At 31.7% G+C, this 21,358-nt stretch overlaps 2 protein-coding genes and 1 long non-coding RNA gene across 3 annotated transcripts in view; all 3 read right to left on the bottom strand.

The window, feature by feature from the left end:
- The window catches only part of LOC148787134 (hAT transposon superfamily protein), a gene marked incomplete at its 5' end in the record, with an annotated part of 83,605 nt that overhangs the window by 46,560 nt on the left and 15,687 nt on the right, over positions 1–21,358 (bottom strand). The window contains 1 exon segment of the mRNA XM_088883493.1: positions 3,825–3,832. Within this exon segment, the coding sequence (XP_088739619.1) occupies positions 3,825–3,832 (8 nt within the window).
- LOC148787136 (pre-mRNA-splicing factor CLF1-like) lies at positions 15,676–17,440 on the bottom strand. Its single transcript, XM_088883910.1, has 4 exons — positions 17,324–17,440; positions 16,837–17,041; positions 16,519–16,752; positions 15,676–16,032 (listed from the first exon to the last, which is right to left on the bottom strand). The coding sequence occupies exons 1-3, from the start codon at positions 17,438–17,440 to the stop codon at positions 16,745–16,747; spliced, it is 330 nt and encodes a 109-aa protein (XP_088740036.1). The 3' UTR covers positions 15,676–16,032; positions 16,519–16,744.
- On the bottom strand, positions 17,744–19,612 carry LOC148787135 (uncharacterized). Its single transcript, XR_016067011.1, has 3 exons — positions 19,432–19,612; positions 18,853–18,916; positions 17,744–17,959 (listed from the first exon to the last, which is right to left on the bottom strand). It is a non-coding gene; the product is annotated as an uncharacterized LOC148787135 (long non-coding RNA).

Raw genomic sequence — 21,358 nt, 5'->3', positions numbered from 1 at the left:
GAGAAGAATAAAAATTAATTAAAATTATTTAATTTAACAAAATTTAAAAATATTAAATGTTTAATTTAAATATAATATTTTATATAAGTTTAAAAATTGAATAAAGTATTTTTACATTTATTTAGTATATTTTTATAAATAAATATTAAAATATATTAAAATTAAATAATAATTTAGTAAAGCATTTAATTTAATAAAATTTAAAAATAAAAAAAAATATTAAATGTTTAATTTAAATATAATTTAATAGTTTTAATATAACATTTTATATAAGTTAAAAAATTGATAGAAATTTTAGGTATTTTTATATTTTATAAATAAATATTAAACTAAATTCAAATTAAATAATAATTTAATTTAATTAATAATATACAAGTTGCATATGTAGTAGAAGAGAAGGGTATTTTGGACCATTGTACTACTAAAAAAACTGAAATAGGGTAAAAAAAGACCCCTACTCTAACACCTTCCATTAGTTTTGGAGGAAGGGGGTCTTTTTTGCAGGATTTCAAATTTCACAGGATCTTGTATGACTATTTATTTAACACAAATAAATTTTATATAATTTTAACATAACACATGAGTTATTACGTAATTTTCCCTAAATATACAAATTAAAGACCAAATCCTTGCGCAATAACTTATATAGGAACGAAATAATAATATAATATGATTATATATATATGATATGCAATTAAAAACAAATACCTTTGAAAATAATTGTTGGATAATATTAATTGAAACATATAGATCTATTCTTTCTATATTTTTAATTGAAACAAATAAAATTAATTTTTTTTATTTAATTGAAAAGAATGGGTGAATTACATATCTTGTCACAAATTTTTAATCCTAATATTTACAAACTTTTATAGTAATTGGTCCTACAATCAAATCTTGGACCAAATCTGTATAAATTATAACCAAAATCGAAAACATGATTTATAATATAATAAATTAATTGAAATATTTTTCCTAGTACATCTGTAAAAGAATAAGTGATTCTTATAATGACTACAGTAACCTTATTAAAAATTTTATATGAGTTGAATTTAAACAAATACCTTTGAAAATAAATAAAACTACTTCTTTCGTCTCTATATTCATTTTTTTGTCTCCAAATTTTCACGTTCATGCTTTTAATACCTAATATTTATAATTCATACAAACTTACCAAATTTGTTTAAACAAATACGCACCAAATTCGTTACACGATAATTTAGGAATCAAAAATAAAATTTGAGAGTGTTTGGCCTCTGACTCTTCGAAAGTGTTTAGAGTGTCAGCTTTTGCTTCTGAAATAACTACAAAAAATATTTATTAAATGTATTTTTTATTTTTTAAAAACATAAATATGAAATACTAATCGAAATAAAATTTATTATTTTTGTGTGGAAAAATAACTATTAATGACAAACAACAAGTGAAATAATAATAAAAGAAATAATATTTTTTAATGCTGGAACACAACAATCCTTCACCAATTAACGTGTATTTGCTCCAACCACCCAATTTCCAGATACTCCCTTTATATACAAAGTATATAAAAAATTAGTTAATTTATTTTTCTTCTCTTTCATTTAATTAAATAAACTTGAATAAATATAACTTAAAATTAATCAGGTTTTGTTTTGTTAACTAGTTATTTATTAACTTGCAAAAATATCTTTAAACAAATTTACTTTTCTAAAACATGTCCATCTTTTGAAATGAGTGGGGCAAATTTAAATTATTTCTCTATGAAAAAGATTGAGGGTAAAGTGCAAATGATTCAGTACGTCCTTGCATTTAATAATAATAAAAAATTAAATTATGCAGATAACATTAAATAGAAATAAGATTCTTTGTTATAATTAAAATTTTGATACATAAACATGCAAAAACATATATATGACTAAAATTATAAAAAAATAAGTTAAGATTAACATAAATAAATAAGTATTAAAAGTCTCTTATTACATAAAAGATAAAGGGATAATTTCAATTTTGAATAATAAGTTGCGCATTTGCCCTCATCAATTTTAGTTCCCAAATATTTTTTGTAATGAGCCCTCTCAGGTAATCAATCAAAATTGATGAGGTCCGAACATGAGAATCAAAGTCCTTAATTTAAACCAAAATATAAAATCATCTCTTTTAAAAATAATAGAATCCAAACATGGGAGAAAAAATAATATAGCGGGCTAAACTGAAATTATTCCTTTATAAAAAGATTGGGGCCAAAGTGCAAATGATCCCATACTTTGCATTAAAATTTAAATTATGAAGATAAACTTAAATAAAAATGAGTTTTTTTTGTTAAAAATATAAATAAAAAAGTAATATATAAGTATAAAAAAAATATATTTTTCTTAAAACTAAATTTATTTGACGCTCATCAACTTTAGTCCCCAATTTTTTTGTAATTCATCTAGTTATAGATATAAATAGAAAAGTGATGAACAAATACACAAAAAAATACATTTTCTTAAGATTAAACTTAAAATAAAAATCTTTTATTTTTTGATATTTCCGAAGATAATTTAAGCATTTTCCCATGTCCGATCCTCACCGCCCGAACTTTTTGTCAATCAAAACATAAATTAGATCTAAACATTGGAACCCCAAATTGAAATTATTCCTTTATAAACAGATTAGAGACAAAATGCAAATGATTTCTTACAGTCTCTAGCATTTAAATTAATCATAAAAATTTAAATTATACAGATAACATTAAATAGAAACGTGTTTTTGTTAAAGATATAAATAGAAAAGTGATAAATAAATTGGCATAAGATATATATTTCCTAAGACTAAATTTCAATTAAGATTAACAAAAATAAATAAGCATTAAAAATCTTTTACTATTAGATATTTCAACTAATCTTCTATGCACATAAAAAATAAAGAGATTTTTAATTATTAAAAATCGGGGGCAAAATACAAATGAACAAATGACCCAATCGTCTCTTGCATTTGATTAATAATAAATATTTAAATTATGCAGATAACACTAAATAGAGGTTTGTTGTTAAAGATATAAATACAAGTGTTAAAAATTCATTTATAAACTTAAGGATTATTTCTAATAATAAATGAGAATTGTTTATAAAAGGCCAGTATAGTTACCTAAAAATACGACTATTTAGTAGTTCTACTTTTTAAGTGAATTCAAACATAAGAAAAAAAAGGTGAAAAATACTATATTTTTTTATAAAAAAACGTATGACAATGTTTGGATATAAAGTTATGCATGAACCATTAAGTATTATAAAATATCAATTTTTCTATCTAAAATTCAAAACAAGTCAATCCTGTATAAATATTAATAATGTAATAAATGAATTAAACTTTCCCCCAATAGGCTTAAAGCAAAAAGAAAGAAAATGGATGGTGAGAAAGCAATAGAAATAAATGAAAATATCCATTTGTATATTAACCAAATTATGTCTCTTTCTTAAGGTTGGAGAAGGAATAAAAAGAGTGATAACAGGATGTTCTCATGTGCTCACCTTGTAACATGATCTTTGTTGACTGGAAGGTTTTGTTCCCTCCTTCTTTGAACAATTGTTTTCAGTCCCTGCACTATCTAGGGGTTGCAATGCTTTTGTCTGAAGGTGGTAAAATGAGGAACTTTGACCATTAGTAAGCACGCAAGAGCATAATGTCTACCACACGAGTAGATTTATTCTATAAAATCAGATTGGTAAAAATATATATGTATTTTAATTAATAATGCATCTGTCAGAATGAAAATATTGGAAGATCATATTGTAAAAACATAACACTTTCTGGAACAACCTAGCATTCATCATCTTGCATACTAGGACTCTTTTTGGAACAACCTAGGATTCTTACAAGGTTATATTTGGTTAAATGTGTAACTCATGCACCAAAAAGCTGAAGAATGGAGAGCAGCAATAGAGTTTCAACACTTGAAAAATTCAAAAAGTTAGGCAGCAAGGTGTTGAACACAAACAATTCACATGCCACAACGCAGAAATAGACCATCAATGCCACAAGGCAATGCTGGTAAAGGAAACTACAAAATTATCCAAAACCTCTCCACATGCCAATCCAATTACGAATTACAAAAACCTATTCATGAAGGCGCCAACTCAAATTGCTCAGAATGGTAGAGGCCATGAACTCTCTAGGCTACCAATTGAAAGATTTTAGCGTATGCACTCTCAAAAGTAGTACAATCTTTTTTAACATCTATACAATGATACAAAAAATCCCAGTTCTGGCAAAAAAGAGTTACCATAAAGCTTATACAAAAATCCACCAAACACAATAACACATGAGTTGAATCCGACTCCTATAACTTCCAACTGTAATGTCAAAAAGTATCACATACCTTAACTTAACATCAAAGGAAATGCCATACTACATAAACACGCTAAAGGCACAAACATTCAGAAACTTGTACACATAATCAATTATGTAGCTATCACCCGAATAGCAAAGACAACAAATAAGAAAGTGCAAACAAGAGTTTTGTGTAGAGCGAAGAAGAAACATACTCACCTTAATAACAAAATGAATAAAGAAGTAACCAAAAGATAAAAGGATTACCTCCATTCTGATATTGGATCCAAAGTAGAGTAATGAACAATATTTTGATGAAAAAAATCATGTTATCTATGTCTATATTATATACAAAAGCTGTTAATGATAACTTAATAATTTTTTTAATAATAAATAAGACCTGATTTTTTAAAAAAAAAAAAAGAAAAGAAACTACCTGATTTAAACTATATAGATAAATGTGTGAGAAGATATATACCATTAAGGACTATTTTTATAATAAATGAGAATTAATTATAAAAGGATAGTAGTACCTAAATATAATTTTAGTAGTTTTTAACGAAAAGACGGATTAAAACTTATTAAAGAGGTGATTAATACTATCTATCTTTTATCCTATTAGTCTACATTTATCACATTTGACTATAAAGTTGTGCATGGAGCACAAACATAAAATCGTAAAGCTAAAACTTCAACAAATAACAAAAAATGTTAAAGAATAAATATTATAAAATCACCAATAAAAAGTTATCAATCTTCCTTTATTAGAATTTAGAAGTACCCCTCAATTTGTTTATTAATCCATTTCCATTTCTTTCTAAAGGTTGGAGTAGGAAAGAAAAGGAGTTATAAGTAAACCGAATCCTGATTGACTAACACTGGAAGGTTTTTTCCATCCTTATATCAGCAAGTGTTTTCGTTGCTGCCAAGTCCTATCTAGTGGTTGCAATGTTGTTGCCACAGGATCGTAAAAAGCAACAAACTCGACCTGAGTCCAAGCACGCAAGAGTACAGTGTCTACCACACGAGCAGATTCATTCTATAAAATAAGATTGCTAAGTAACATGTAATTTTAATTAATAATGCATCTAACAGAATGAAAATATTGAAAAATCATAATGTAAAAAGATAGAATAGAGTAATAATTTTAATAGCTTTACAATGTATGGGGGAAAAGGAGGAATACGTGGGTCTTTTTTTTTAGCAACCTAGCAATCATCATCTTACATTCTAGGACTCTTTTTGGAACAACCTAGGACTCTTACAAGGTTGTATTTTGGTAGAATGTGTAACCTAAGCACCAAAAAGCTGAAGAATGGAGAGCAACAATAGAGTTTCAACATCTGAACAAATTCAGAAAGTCCGGCAGCAACGTGTTGAACACAAACAGTTTTATATACCACAATGCAGAAATAGACAATCAATGCCACAAAGCACGTACCTTTTGTCTTTATGCTGGTAAAATAGACTACAAAATTATCCGAAACCTCTCTACATGTCATTCCAATTATGAGTTACAAAAGCCTGTTTATGAAGGAGCCGACTCACACGGCCCAGAGTGGTAGAGGCCATGAACACTCCAGAAGTAGCACAATCTTTCTAACATCTATACAAGGATTCAAACACATCAATCCCAGTTCTGATGAAAATGTGTACCATAACAATCTAGGCAAAAAATCGACCAAACACAATAACACAATAGTTGAATCTGACTCCTATAACTTCCAACTGTAGTGTATCAAAAACTACCACATACCTTCAAATTAGGGTCTCTTACCATCACTAACAGTTACATTGTTATGGTTTTGTATCATCTGATATATTCAAAAGGAAATATAAGTATGTTAAGTTATTGATTACATTTGTGAAAAATATATTATCCACCTACTCCATAATGCAGAATCATGTACACATGATCAATTATGTATCAGTTAACACCAGGAAAGCAAAGGTAATAAATCAGAAGCTGCAAACAAGCAAAATCATCAAAGGAAATGTCATGTTTCATAAACATGCTGAAGGCACAAATATTCAGAAACTTGTACACATGTTCAATTATGTATCAGCTAACACCCGGAAAGCAAAGACAATAAATCAGAAACTGCAAACAAGAGTTTGTTTTTAGAACGATGAAGAAACATACCGACCTTAATAACAAAATGCATAAAGGAGTCATCAAAAGATAAAAGGATTACCTCCATTTTTTATAATATATTTTGATCAAACGCACAGAGTATGAACAATATTTTGATCAAATAAAATCAAGTAATCTATGTCCCTATTATACATAAAAACAATGAATGATAACTTAATCCTATTTTTAATAACAAATAAAAATTTGTCAAGAGACAAAGTTTTAATAGAAAATAAACTATCTAATAATCATAAATTCCTTTACCCTACATAGATAAAAGTGTGAGAAGACATTTATACCCTTAAGGACTATTTTTATTAATAAATGAGAATTAGTTAAAAAACGATAGTACTACTACCACCTAAATAAAATTTTAGTAGCTTTTAACTGAAAAGACGACTACTAGCAGTTCTAATTTTTTAAGTCAATTAAAACTTATTAACGAGGTGAATAACACTAAATAGCATTTAATAAAAAAAATTATCTTATTAGTCTACATATGATAACATTTAATTATAAAGTTGTGCATGGAGCATAAATGTAAAATACTAAAGCTAAAACTTTAATAAATAACAAAACATATTAAAGAATAAATATTTTAAAATCACCAATTAAAAATACAATCTACCTGTAGTAGTACCACTCAATTTGTGTATTGATCCATTTCTATTTCTTTTTTAAGGTTGGAGTAGGAAAGAAAGTAGTTATGTTTTCACCGTGTAAAGTGAATCCTTGTTTGGAAGGTTTTTTTCATCCTTAGTTCAGCAAGTGTTTTGATTCCCTGCCAAGTCCTATCGAGTGGTTGCAATGTTGTTGTCAGAGGATGGTAAAAGCGACAAACTTCGACCTGAGCCCAAGCACAGAAGAGCACAGTGTCTACCACACGAGCAGATTCATTCTATAAAATAAGATTGCAGAGTTTACATGTAATTTTAATTAATAATGCATCTAATAGAACGAAATAATGGAAAATCATAATGTAAAAAGATAGAAAAGAGAAATTATTTTTATAAACATGAAGGAAAAAAGACAATTTACCTTTTGTCTTTATGCTTGGAAAAAGAGACTGCAAAGTTCTCAAAAACGTCACCACATGCCATTCTAATTATGAATTCCAGAAGCTTGGTTTTGAAGAAGCCAACTCAGACCGCCCAAAATGGCAGAGGCCATGAACTCTCGAGGTTGTATATTGAAAGATTTTAGCATATGCACTATCAGAAATAGTACAATCAATTTTAACATATCATCCAAGAGGACCATAGCGGTTTCGACATTTTGTTGTAATCTCATGCAATTCTCTTTGTGCAGCGATTTAACCAATTAAGATTAACTCCACCTTAGTGTTTTGGGTGAAATAAAAATGGACTCCTAGATTGACAAAAGGAATAGGAAAGTAGTATGTACCTAAATGCTTCTCTTGATCCCATTAGTGAATTAATTATAAGGAACACAAATACAAGGGATGAAAACGACAACACAATATTAATTATGAGATATGCTAGCTTTGAACTTTAGACAAAAATCCACCTAGCCCAATAACACAAGAATTTAATGTGGCTCTTATAACTTCAAATTGTGATGTGTAAAACATTATCACCTACCTTACACTCCCATCTTCTAGGAAATTGGGGTAACTCAACAACACTGACATACACAATAAAATCCACTCCAATTACTCGAAATATGCACCCATAGGAGCGTCGAAATATATTTTATCAGATTCCCCACACTGAAACTATGCTTACCCTCAAGCATGTCTCAATCAAAATTCACGAATTATCCAAGTAGCAAGTCTCAAATTTCCTTTCCTGTCAGTCAAGTATATCCCCTAGACTAACATGACTTAATAGTTTAAGAAGGGATAGCAATATTGAGAACAAGCACTTGTAGCACAACATTCAACACACAAGTATTCCATTGACTTTATCAAAATCAAATGAAACAAGTCTCAACACTCTCACAAGGGTATCACTCTAATCACTCAAAAGTGTTTGAGAATTTGGGTTCCACTCAAATCAATACATAGCATGTCATTACCATAGGCTTGCTTGTGAATCAAATCTCCTCCACCAAAGAAATTCGAATTGATGCATGAATCAAAGGGTCTTTCCATGGGTTGTAATGGGGTTTAGGACAAGGTGTGGAAAAACAAAGGTCGAATGTGGCTTATTAATTCAAAGGAGTGAAGCCGACCTAGTTGCTCATCCTTCCAAGCTCATTTCCCTTCAAATCGATTCAAGTGATATGAACAATCAAACTACTCAAACTTTTCATTTTCTGTTTCTGTTTCTGTTTCTGTTTCTCTTCCTTTTTTAGAACCTTTTCCTCTTTCTTTTTTTTTTCCTTCTTTCTTTCATGTTTCTCTTTTCTTTCTTTTTCTGAATCTTTTCCTCTTTCTTTTCTTTTTTCTTCTTCTTTCTTTTCTTTTCTTTTTTCTTCTTTTTTTTCTTTTCTTTTTTCTTCTTCTTTCTTTTCATTTCTTTTTCATTTCTTTCTTTTTTTTCCTTGGGGCTAGGAACGCGACCCTTGTATACTGCTTGAATCATTTCATTCACTCATTTTCATGTCAATTTACAAGCAACCAAGCCGGAAACATCCCTTGAATGGGTTCAAAAGTCACTTGAGGAAATAACAAAGAAGGGGATAATTTGGCTTATATTGTGGTTTAACCAAGAAAAGAAAAGTCAAGGCTCAAATGAGTTTTCTAAGCGTGAAGTCAAGGTAGGCTGTTTTCAGGTTAATGGGGTTTTCCTAAGTGCCCTTATCACTTTCATACTACAATCTTACAAGAATGTGGACTCAAAATGTATTACACAAGCAAGTTCTAGAATGGACACACTATGTTTGATGCCCTCAATCAAAAAAGATGTAGCAGCACTATTTAAATGGAAGTGCTTAGGTACAAAAGCTCACACAAAGGGCTTTTGTGTTGATTCTTGAACATTGTTTATTTGATGCAGTCAATGGAACACACTTCATGCAACTTATTTTTTTTATATGCCACTAGTGCTCGTTTCTCCTACTTATCACGACTTAAACCAAAATATCCTAATAATATAAGGGATATAATAAGACAACATTCAGAAAATTCAAGTTCTACCACAAGATAATTCGCATATTTTTTCTCAAGACACACCAACTTCCTTCACAAAATCGGTGTTCAATAAAAACTGTCAACCGCCAAATAAAAATTTTGAATCCCCACATATCCACATTCCAACAGAGCAATTCCCTGGCTGATCTAATTCTATTGTCACAATGAATAATAGGCTCTAATTTCTTGTTACTTTATTACAAGAAAGATTGTCATTCAAGTCAATCTAATGCGATAGGAGTAATATCTCATAACCTGTATAGAGCACAAGTCACTCAAATCTTCATTTATTTTTCTGAAACAAGTAACTATTTTTTGTAGAGCTTTGCACCTCTTTCTAATCTTATTCTATTGTCAGCATGTATTAACTAGAAATGATGAGCTAAAGAAACTAAAAGAATAGATGAATTTAACCATAGAAAATTTTTCTACATATGAGAACTGCAAAACTTACCTTCAAGAAGATCACAAACTAAAACTACAACATATACTGCATATAAGTAACGGGATCACCTCAGCATAACTTTTGCCTTGAAACCTTGCTCTATCCTGCCTTTCTTGCTTTAGCTGTGCAAATAATCGATCTCATGTGATCGCTTAAGCAAATCCTTTGGTCCTAGAGCAGCACTCTGCAATAATGGGACGGGTTACTTTGTTGGAGTCGAACAAAATTGGAAATTTATATAATGTGGAATTATCATACAGAAATGTACACCTACCCATTTCACAAGCTGATTAGTCATTTCAAAAGTTGTAATGTAGTATGACTACCTATGGAAGGTATAATAAATGATTGTTGTATAGACATGCTGTGAAATTTACAGTATAAACTTCTTCCATATTATTGCAAAAGTATTTATTTCTGCGTTTCGGAATCCTAGTCAGTGCATCAAATCTCTCAATTCATGCTGCTGAGCATATCTCTGCCTGCTAAAATTCTAGGATGGAAAAACCATCAGCAGCATTTCTGCATTGCAGGAACTGCATTTCTCAACTGCGGATCTGATAACTAGCCATATTCATCCCATATAATTCACATGGATTGTACATACTTAAGTTACTATTCCTCCCATTCTTAAAGATAAAAGCTATAATAATGGCTAGGTTTTCTGGATATCAAATACAAAATATTCTTTAGCAAGCAATCATCAAAAGATGAAGGCAATATGCTGAAGGACCAAATAAAGACCATATCTCCAAGATTGAAATGAAGTACAAGAGCCTACAGGGTACTGGAAAAACCCAAATTTTATGACAAGCAGCAGTATAACAGCTGCCAGAAGAATATCAATATGATTCAAAAGAAAATGAACATGAATAAGCATTCTAATACTGGCTAAAGAAGGGGCAAATAAGTTTCGGATTGGCTCCATCTACAAAATAATGAGTTCCAGATAAGAATTCCATTTGTCCAGTAACAAAGAAACATTGTCCAATTCCTAGTATCAAAGTGCATGAACTATTATATATTTAATAATATGGAACAGTGAATCAATATCTTGACATCTTTTCTATAGACCCCTCTGGTATGCGCTTCATATAGATCAAATCTCCTAATAGGAGTTCTGTGTTTTTTTCCTCTCTACAGGAGCCCAGTTCAATTAATAGACAACCAAGCCTGGTCACTGCAGTTGGGACTTTCCACTCAGAAGAGCAATAGCACATCAACAATTGGCTTTCAAGGAAAAGCAGGTATATACGGCCAAGTTCACTACCATGAAGTAAACTAAGAATGAGAACAACTAGCCCAAGGATTACAATAACGAAAATAACAAATCTGCAGGATTTCATTCTTACATCTGGCTCGCTGAAGGCATTTTCTCTTTTGTTCATAATCACTTCCACGCATGTCTGACTCCTGCAAGCCCTCATCCATAGCAGATGCCTCGAACTTCGCATAACTAATCACACCTTCAAATGTTTTGTGCGGTTCAAAAGCCTCTCGTCTTTCATATTCAGCATCAGATGTTTAAAAATCAATATATGCGTGTCATCGAATAAATAGAAAATCAATACACATTGATTTGATACATTAAATCTACAGCAGAGGCTGTAGAGCTATATAGCTATATTTAAAAAGAGGCCAGATTCGATACTTACAAAATAACAAAATCCTAATTGACGAAGAAAAAACTCGAAGATGCATACACACAAAAAGATTCGAAGAACCAGTTCGATGTTGGTACTTAGTGACATGGCATTATATGCATGAGGCTTGGCTATATGAGCACAGTAGATGCAGAGAGAAAATAGAACCATGTTTTTTTCTAATATATATCGGGACAAAGTTTGAAGTAAGTACTTGAGTTAGATAGAATAAACCCGTATATAATGAACCGGTAAAATAAATTATTGCCACCCACTGATCCATTTTGATGGAAGCTAGCATCGAACCGAAGTGTCAACATAGTGTGAGTGAGAGAGCAGAAAACACCCTTCAAGTTTGGGCGACGCAATGATCAAATACCTTACATAACAGCTTAGGCATGTTTAGCGCAGGTTGATCAATTGCAAGCTCAAAAAGAGCTCTGGCTCGTTCAATTTCCGCGAAGGATCTCTCCAACTCAGCAAACTTGCTCCATGCATAGCAGTTCTCTGGTGACCACTCCAAGTATTTTTCATACAGCTTCCTGCATCGTTCTATATTACCAAGTTGCAGCTCTATCTCGACGTACTTCTTAAATATCTGTTTGTAATAGAACACAGTTCAAGAAAAAACCACCAAAAGAACATCAAATGAGGAATAAAGTTGCTATACATCATCTTATGTCACACCTTATCTTTGGGAGCTATGCTAATTGCCGACTCCAAAACACGCCTTGCCGGTCAATATTTAACTGCCGTATTTAAACTGGACAGCCATCGGCCAAATCTTTGCAAATGAAAATTCGTTATAAGCAATCGTCTTTAGATACAAGCTGTAAAAGTTCAAAGTAAGTCAAGAAAGCATAGTTAAGATCACTTCATGAGAAGGTAAGTCATGATGGCAGCAATCAAGAAAAAAAGAGTAACTTAGAGAAACAGTAAGTTATGGAAAGCATACAAAGGGTGCTCATTAAAAAACTATGACTATTTGTATGCAATTATTTTTACTCTATCTATCCCAATACTTGATTTCTAAAAACAAGCATGGATAATCTGCCGCACCGCATAGAAAATTTAGGTACAGATTTATTATTGAAAAAAGGCTGCAAGTCAACAAATTACAGAAGATGGTCTATTTCAGTTTAACCATATTTCTTTTATGATCAAAAGTATATCCAGGCTTAGAACCATAATGGGAGCATTGCATGAGAAAAGTTAAACGACTAATTAATCTTATTATAATCAATGCACTAAATGTACTCTTCATGTCCTACTGAGAAGATGAGGCACTAAATAGAGGATGTTTGGCCGAGCTAATATGTGATTTATTTATTTAAACAACTGCATGTACAATACTTCGGCATTCGACTAAGATGGACCAGACATTTGCCATTAACGAAACTTAATTAGTGCAACAGCTAATCACATGTGTTATAAAGTAACCACATAAAGATATGTGCATAACATTTACAAAATGGCCAAACATATGAGTAACACCATCAACCTGAGAAAGAAAAAGAACACATTGAAAATAAAGTTTATTAAACTCTTACCTCTTTAAATTTACAGAAAATTAGAGATAATGTTTCAAGAATCTTAGACAAGAATAGAAATAACCTTTAGACCTCTAAAAGTTGTACCATTTCTTCCTTTGTGTAATCAAGTTAAATACGTCTTTAACTATAAGAAGTCAAGAATTAAATAACCATACAAAAGGTGCTCGAATTGTTGTGTACAAGAAACCTATATATGCATCCTTAACACAGAATCATGAAATCAGCACTATTTAGACAAGAATTTGGTTTACCAGCGGGATTTTTCTTTCTTGGATTTCTCTGTGTTGTGTCCGCCACCTGCTACCTCTGTCGTTGCATCTCACAGAAAGTTGCAAAACCCCCTCCAAAGCGTTAATCACTCGGAGAAAAAACCCCAAATTGCAAAACCCCCTCCAAAACGTTAATCACTCAGAGAAAAAACCCCAAATTGCAAAACCCCCTCCAAAGCGTTAATCACTCGGAGCAAAAACCCCAAATTCCAAGACCCTGTCTGCTGATCTTTCCCCTCTCTGGCTGTGGTTTTGAGGGTTTTCACTCCTATGTTATTTTGGGTGAGAAGCGAAAATGAGAGTGAAAGGCTGAGAATGGGTGGATGGAGGGGCGAGGAGACGGTAAAATGGTGGGATTAGGAGGTGATTTTTTCAGGGTTTTTACCGGTGGATTTGTTTTTCAGGAGGGGTGGATTTTTTCTTTTGTTTGATTTACCGGTGGATTGAGGGGTTTTTACCGGCAAATTTTTAAAAATATTCTTGTATTTTTTTCAATTATTATTATTTTTGTATATCTCTCTCTCTCAAAATAAATATGAAATGTGAAATGAATTTGTTCGAAACGTGTGAATCAACACATCTTTGTTATTAATTTAGTAATTGGTCTTTAATTTTTAATTATTATTTCTTTTGACAAAGTTAATTAATTATATATAAAATGTATTAACTTGGTATATATATATAGAATATAGTTCGGGTCAATTAATTTTTCTAATCGAATCTAACCAGTTACACAATTAACCCATTAAATTATTCAATTCAATCTTCAGTGCGATTTTAAATATATTGATTTTAAATGCTCGTTTGTTTTGATTATGTGGTTAAACAAATTAAATTTCTTTTTTTTGGTGGAAATGTGATTGTTTCTACAATAACACTTTCAAAATTGATTTCTATAAAAAAAATTACATTTTAATAAAAGCTACATGTTTTTTTTATTTTTAATCTTACTTTTAAAAAAAAGAGTTATAAGCTTCATAAAAAAAGGAAAAGAATAATTCAACGCATCTCAAAATTAAATCTTTTTTAATAAAATTACTAAAAATTCGAGGAATGATCATAATGATTTAATTAACTTGGATTATTAAAAGTTTTTCATTACATACATTTTAATGCAAAACAACTATGTATATTTTTTAAATCACATTTAGTTGAGAACTCAGATGTAAAACATACTTATGTTATGCTTTACCTTGATATTTTTCATATTATATATTTTAATTTTATGATAAATTAAAAATAATACAATAAAAAATATATTCATATATACTGTGTCAATACTGTGCGTGTCCTAATTTTTTAAAATTTTACGTGTCACTATGTCCGTATCGTATTATGTTCATATCCATGGATTATAATTTTTACCCCAAAAAAGCATTAAAAAAATGATAATTAACAAATTTGGACTCTACACTTTAAAAACTAAAATGGCGCCAAATTTCAAAGTACGTAGGGGCTTTTGTAGAGCAACAAATAGAAATGAGCAACTTACATGTAATGAAAAAAGTCATAGACGAGTTTTTTAGAATTCATTAAAAAGGCATTTAAAAAGTGGAAATAATATAAGGTAACAAAAATAAATTATAATTGAGACAACATATGAATAAACTAGCCCTAAATACTAAGATAACATGCAGACGACACATATGATCATCCCATGCAGAAGTTGAAAGAAATGAAAAGTTCCAACATCAAATTTGGATGAATATCGCATATCAATCCAAATCATACATACTAGTTCCTGTATACAGGGTTTGGCCTCTTAAGCTCAGCATTGGATATAATCCATAAACCAACACAAAATTCTTTGCAACATAATAACGAATTAACCCAAAAACCAACAAAGAATTTATAGCGCAACATAATGAAAAGGAAAAAAATCCCTTGACAATTCATCTATGATATCATCATATACACATCCAACTACTTACACATCTCCAGAAATTAAGAGAAGGGAATAACCTTTGCTGCTCTACAGTCGCAGACGTCGAACTATTGGATTGTTCCATTGACAGATTTGCTATGACCAGCCTAGAAAAAATCCATTAACCCTTAAGGCCCCTTGACTGAGAAAGAAATAATGGTAATAAATAATCCACATGAATAACAATATTCCTATGACATCCTCACAAGCAGCTTAAAAGTGAATCCATGAAATGCAACAGATTGCGCTAAAAAAGCAAACAAAACACTACAAGCTGCTTAAAGTACACTATGAAAGTAAAACTTATAAGTCCATACCTCTATTATGCTAATTCTATGGCTGGGAAAAAAAAAGAAAAGAATCAAAAGAAAAGAAAAGTGGAGTGTGTGATACAAATACAACCAAATTGCTCTCCAGCAGTTTGAGAAACTTGTATAACAGAAGGCAACAGACACATACATACAAGACCAGAAGGGTACAGGATGTGAAACTCAAAAAGGAAAGAATGACATTATCACCAAACGATATCAACAAAGTTCGATCAATGCCGACTCATGTTATCTAACTAATCATCATCAGAAGCAATCTTTTGCTTCTTCCACTTATATGCTGCTTCCAAAATCTTAAGATTTGTTGTCTGTGTTTCTTCAGGGAAAAGATGGTCGATATACTCCTCACACCTGCAGGTTATTGCAATATCAGAATTGGTCACCGCCGCCAACAGTTTAGTTTCAATGAGCTTCAATAGATATACAATCTCAGTTCTAATGTATATAGCACATATACTGTAATAGGAGAAAAATAGACACAACGTGTATCTTAAGGCAAACTCATGAAAGTAACTCTATTTCGCAGAACTCTGACAACTAATGGCAAAACAAGTTCAAATTCAAAAGTTGCGGAGGGATCACCACAAATCAACCAAGAGAGATTTCTTCAAGTATAGAATCTATGCCTAAGTCTATATAAGTCCACAGAACAAACACAACACCTAAAAAAGAAAAAAAAAAGAAGAAAGAAAGAAAACCATGGCCCATTAACTTTATTTGCCTTGGTTTATAAGAACAAAAAATTTCTTTTATTAATTACAAGGGACAAAAGCCAAAAGAATATAGGCTAAAACAATAGTTGGCGAGGAGAGGGGGGGATGAAGGTCAAATGCATACCCGGTTGGACCATCCTCAGTTTCTATTTGCCTGCTCTTTTTGAGTTTCTTTGGCAGCTTAGCATGGACGAAATCAACATCACCAACTTCGCCAAAGCTGCTTTCCATGTTCAACCATTCTTCCAAAAGCATTGTCATTATTTCCTCTTTCGATTCAGTGGCAGAAGTTCTGAAGTAGCTAAGGGCTCTTTCAAACACAGCTCATGAGCACATAAAATTTGTGAGGTCTAGTTCACTACCATGAAGTAAACAAAGAATGAGAACAACTGGTATAAGGACTACAATAATGAAATAACACGTGCAGGATTTCATTTCTTACCTTTAGCTCGCTGAAGGCATTTTCTCTTTTGCTCATAATCACTTTCTCGCGAGTCTAACTCTTGCAAGCCCTCATCCATAGCAGATGCCTCAAACTTGGCATAACTAATCCACACCTTCAAATGTTTTGTGCGGTTCAAAAGCCTCTCATAAAGTGCTCTAGTTCTTTCATATTCAGCCTCAGATATCTCAAAGTCAATGTATGCCTGTCATCGAATAAATAGAAGATTAATACACATTGAAATTTACAGTAGAGCTATAGAACTATATTTGAAAAAGAGGCCAGATTAGATTCTTTCACAATAACAAAATCCTAATTCACAAAGAAAAATCGAAGATGCATACACACAAAAACATTCGAAGCACCAGTTCGATGTTGGTACTTAGTGACATGGCATTATGTTATGTGCATGAGGCTTGGCTACATGAGCGCAGTATAAGAAATGCTAAACTATTAATTGTACTTAAGTAAAATAAATAATATTCACCTTTGAAGATTGTTGAGTGCCTTGAACTGATTCTTGAGTGCATGAGGGGCCACCAGTATTGCTGACTGTTTCTACACTTGTAGACCGAGGATAAACAAGGAAAAATAAGTCAGACATGATACAATTCATATAAAAAAAAGATAAGTAAGACATGGATACATTTCATATAAAATCCAATGTATTACCTTAAATAATTGCAGACCAATAATACAAATATATCTAAATCAATATAAAGAATAAAGTACAGATCTAACAATAACAGTGTTAAATAAACTGTAGCACCCCCTACTCGCTACATCTAATTATCACTAATTTATCCTTACTTTAATCAGAACTCATTCTATAAGTAATTATCTTTCAACTCGTAAAATAAATTCTAATTTACCAACATAATATATATACCACAAAAGGTATTAGATATCACCAAAAGTTCAAATTTACCCCTACTAGATGTCCTCATGTACATAACCTCAAGGAATATCATACCACAACTTAAAATACAAATCCCGACAAAAGACCAGAATATTTAACAACCCAATAATCAAAACTCTGACTTCAGAAGTCACGGCTGACCCACCTAATAAAGACGACGGCACCGCTCAAAGTCCAATGTGGCTAATCAGTGTGACCTATCTCCTGAAAAGTACGTGGCAAGGAATGAGCTGCCTACTCAATAAGTATAGTTGATCAATTTATATATATATATACAAACAAAGATTCACATACATGCAGTCATACCGACAACAATCATTCGTCATACAGCAACATCAGATATAAGCAACAATACATACTCACAGCTGTAAATCAACCCACGACATAATATTCATTCGTTATCATTTATTAGTTAAGGGCCCCACTTACTCTAGCTGGAGTACATCAGTCAATGGTTTCGCCGGCCATCATCATATCATATACAGCACAGGATACCCGTTGTGTGATATCCCCACACTCTTTTACTCCAGCTATGTAGCAATATAGCACAGGACATCACAACAACATGGTATCCCCACACCACCCCAGTGTGTAGCTACCAGCACAGGATATTCCCTGCTGCCCCGGAATACCCCGGTACCCTACGCGCCATGGTACCTAGCTTAAATCGTATATTTTTCATATCTCATTACCAATCACATTATCATCAATCACAATTTCATAAACCATTGACTGTGTTCCCAACTAGGTAAGCATCATCTTTTATTTCCATTCACGATCGTCATTCTATTCTTTATAATAATCACTTTCTCAATAACAACTCCCAATTAGATTTCATCAACAATCAATTATATGATTATCACATAATCATACCCCGCATATCTCTACATTACCATCACATACCACATAGTAACAATTTCACCAATATTATGGTATTCTAACAAATAATTCACAACTAATTATATAAACAATCAATATACGAAAGCCACGCATAATAATATAAAGCCAAATCCACGTTCGCATCCAAGAAATCAATATACATAATATATACAATAATACACATATAGATATATATAAATCCAATTAGCTATACTTACCTTATATCCCAAAATGCTTCTGTTTTACGAGGGACTGCTCAACCCTCTACCTTGTCGTCACGTCCTATAATAAATTATAATACGTATAATCAATATATTTAATTTACCAAATAATTCATAAGAATTCACTTAATCAAACCCCTTATATATTTATAACTATCATTTTTAATAACATTCGTAAAATATATTACCACTGAAACCTCCTTTCCCTAATTAATAACATAATATTTCTAAAATATAACATCCGAAGTATTTCTATGAATTTTCTGTCAATTTACCGTTGCTATAAAATTTAATTAAGCAATAATACATAGAATTACATATTTGATAATCATTCCGATGGAATTGTGTAAATTAACTATAGTAATAATTAAATCTAACAACTCTAATATTTTAATTAGCCAACTATATCATTTTTATAGCAATTGTGATATTTAATTTGACACTAATTTAAATAGCCAAAATCATAAAATACTCCGATAGAATAGTATATCGCTCAATATAAACAATATTTAGTAAACGGACTAATTAAATAATATAATTATATAAATTAATAAAAATTAAAATATAAAATCTTACCTCAGTTTCTTCCGTAATTGTGTGTGCAAAGGTGTGTATATAGATATGAGTGTGTGTGTGTTTAAAGTGTAAAGTGTGTGTGAGGGTTACTTTTAAAAATGAGGAAGTGTAAAAGAGAGGCCCCACCGCCTCACCCTCAAACTCTCTCTCTCTCCTCACTCATTACATATATATATGTATATTGTTTATATATATAAAAATATTATTATTATTTTATTTATTTAATTAAACTTTTCTCAAAATATCCATTACATCATTTTAAATTTCTTAATTACTATAATTTGCCCCCAAATATTATAACGAATTCCAATTTAATCCGTTCAAGTGTTATTATATTCCAAATTCAATCTATAATTTATTTACTAATTAAATTTAAATTTCTAATAATTACCAATTAGTCTCCCAATTACATAAAAAATTCTACGGACGTCACATCAACAGTAAGAAAGAACAAATTAAGCTCAGAGAGCCAGATCTAATGAGGACAACCTACGGTCACTAGGACCGACAGTCAAACTCATGGTTGCTCAAACCCAATCGTGAAACCGGCTACACAGACCCTCTTGTAAAATCATAAAGGTTTTTTCACACACTTAGGGTTCACAAAGAACTTTTAATCGGAGCAGAAGAAGGAGGCGGAGATCAAAAAAGGCTTTGTAGTCAGAATTATGAATTTTAAAACTCTTGTTGAATCAATAGTCTAGATGGAAGAAGCAGTAATTGAAGACATTGAAGAAGGGGGAAGAGAAGAGAAAATCAATGTACACAATAGGGAATCGAGTAGGTTGACTAAGAGGGGAACCAACTGTTCATTTTCTGCGGGAAGTGGGAAGTGGGAAGTTTACACGTGGAGGTCCTGTTTTTTAGGAAGTAGTGGATCGAGGTTCGTTGGATCCACGGGCTTTAATAGAGGTTTGTTCGAACACAACTTATTTACTATGCCTTCTATTGGATCGGGTAGGGGAGCTGGACAGAGTTATGGACGAGGAAAAATTATCACTCCGAGTTGTTCTACCTGTAGAAGAGAACATCTAGGACCATGTTGGAGACGGAATGATATAGCTAGAACCTATTATCATTGTGGAGGTAGGGGATATATAGCTAGGAATTATCCGAGTCAGACTATAGGTGTGGTTGGAAGTGTCGCTAGTGGGACCCAGAGCCAAAGTAGTGTTGGAAGTAGTGGCAAGGTAGCTGAGAGAGACAAAGGCAGAGGTAGAGGTACTGGCTACAGAGATAGTGACCACGTTATTGGTAGCAGTATGAGGGGGCTTGGAGCACAAGGTACTCAGGTGCAGACCCAAGCAAGGATATATAACATGACTAGGGAGGAAGCTCTAGCATCAAATGACGTGATATCAGGTACAATTTTGTTAATTGATGTTGAGGCTTATGTATTGATTGATCCTGGCTTTACGCATTCATATATATCATTAGAATTTACTTCTAAAATACCGGGTGAGAATAGCCCTTTGGGATATAATTTGATGGTTAATTTTCCCGTGGGAGGGGGTGTGGTAGTGAACAGTGTTAGGAGAGGGAGTTTAGTGAGAATTGGAGATGTAAATTTACCGGTGGACTTTGTAGTGCTGGATTTGAAGGAGTTTGATGTGATTTTGGGGATGAATTAATTGGCATAACATAAAGCAATAGTTGACTGTTATAAAAAGGAAGTGATGATCGATTATTCCAGTGAATCGAAAGTACTATTTGCGGGGGATTGTCAAGTAGTACCAGTTTGTGTAATATCAGCCATAGAGGCAAGACGATTGATGTTAGAAAGCTGTGAGGCGTATCTAGCCCATGTGGTAGATATCGAGAGGGTTAATCCCACACTGGAGGTAATCCCGGTAGTGAGAGACTTCTCTGAAGTATCCCGAATGACTTACCAGGTTTGCCACTGCATAGAGAAGTGGAATTTGCCATA

This window comes from Sesamum indicum, linkage group LG8 (genome assembly GCF_026168435.1).
Source record: "Sesamum indicum cultivar Baizhima isolate 11 linkage group LG8, ASM2616843v1, whole genome shotgun sequence".
Classification (NCBI taxonomy): domain Eukaryota; kingdom Viridiplantae; phylum Streptophyta; class Magnoliopsida; order Lamiales; family Pedaliaceae; genus Sesamum; species Sesamum indicum.
The sequence above is the reverse complement of the archived record's forward strand: the minus strand, read 5'-3'. Positions and strand labels throughout refer to the sequence as shown.

Excerpts from the sequence above, each read along its gene's own strand:
- LOC148787136 (XM_088883910.1), bottom strand. The coding sequence starts at position 17,440 with ATGTCTGACTTATTTTTCCTTGTTTATCCTCGGTCTACAAGTGTAGAA. Across the intron at positions 17,042-17,323 it reads GCACTCAACAATCTTCAAAG|GCATACATTGACTTTGAGAT; the intron begins GTGAATATTATT and ends ATTCGATGACAG.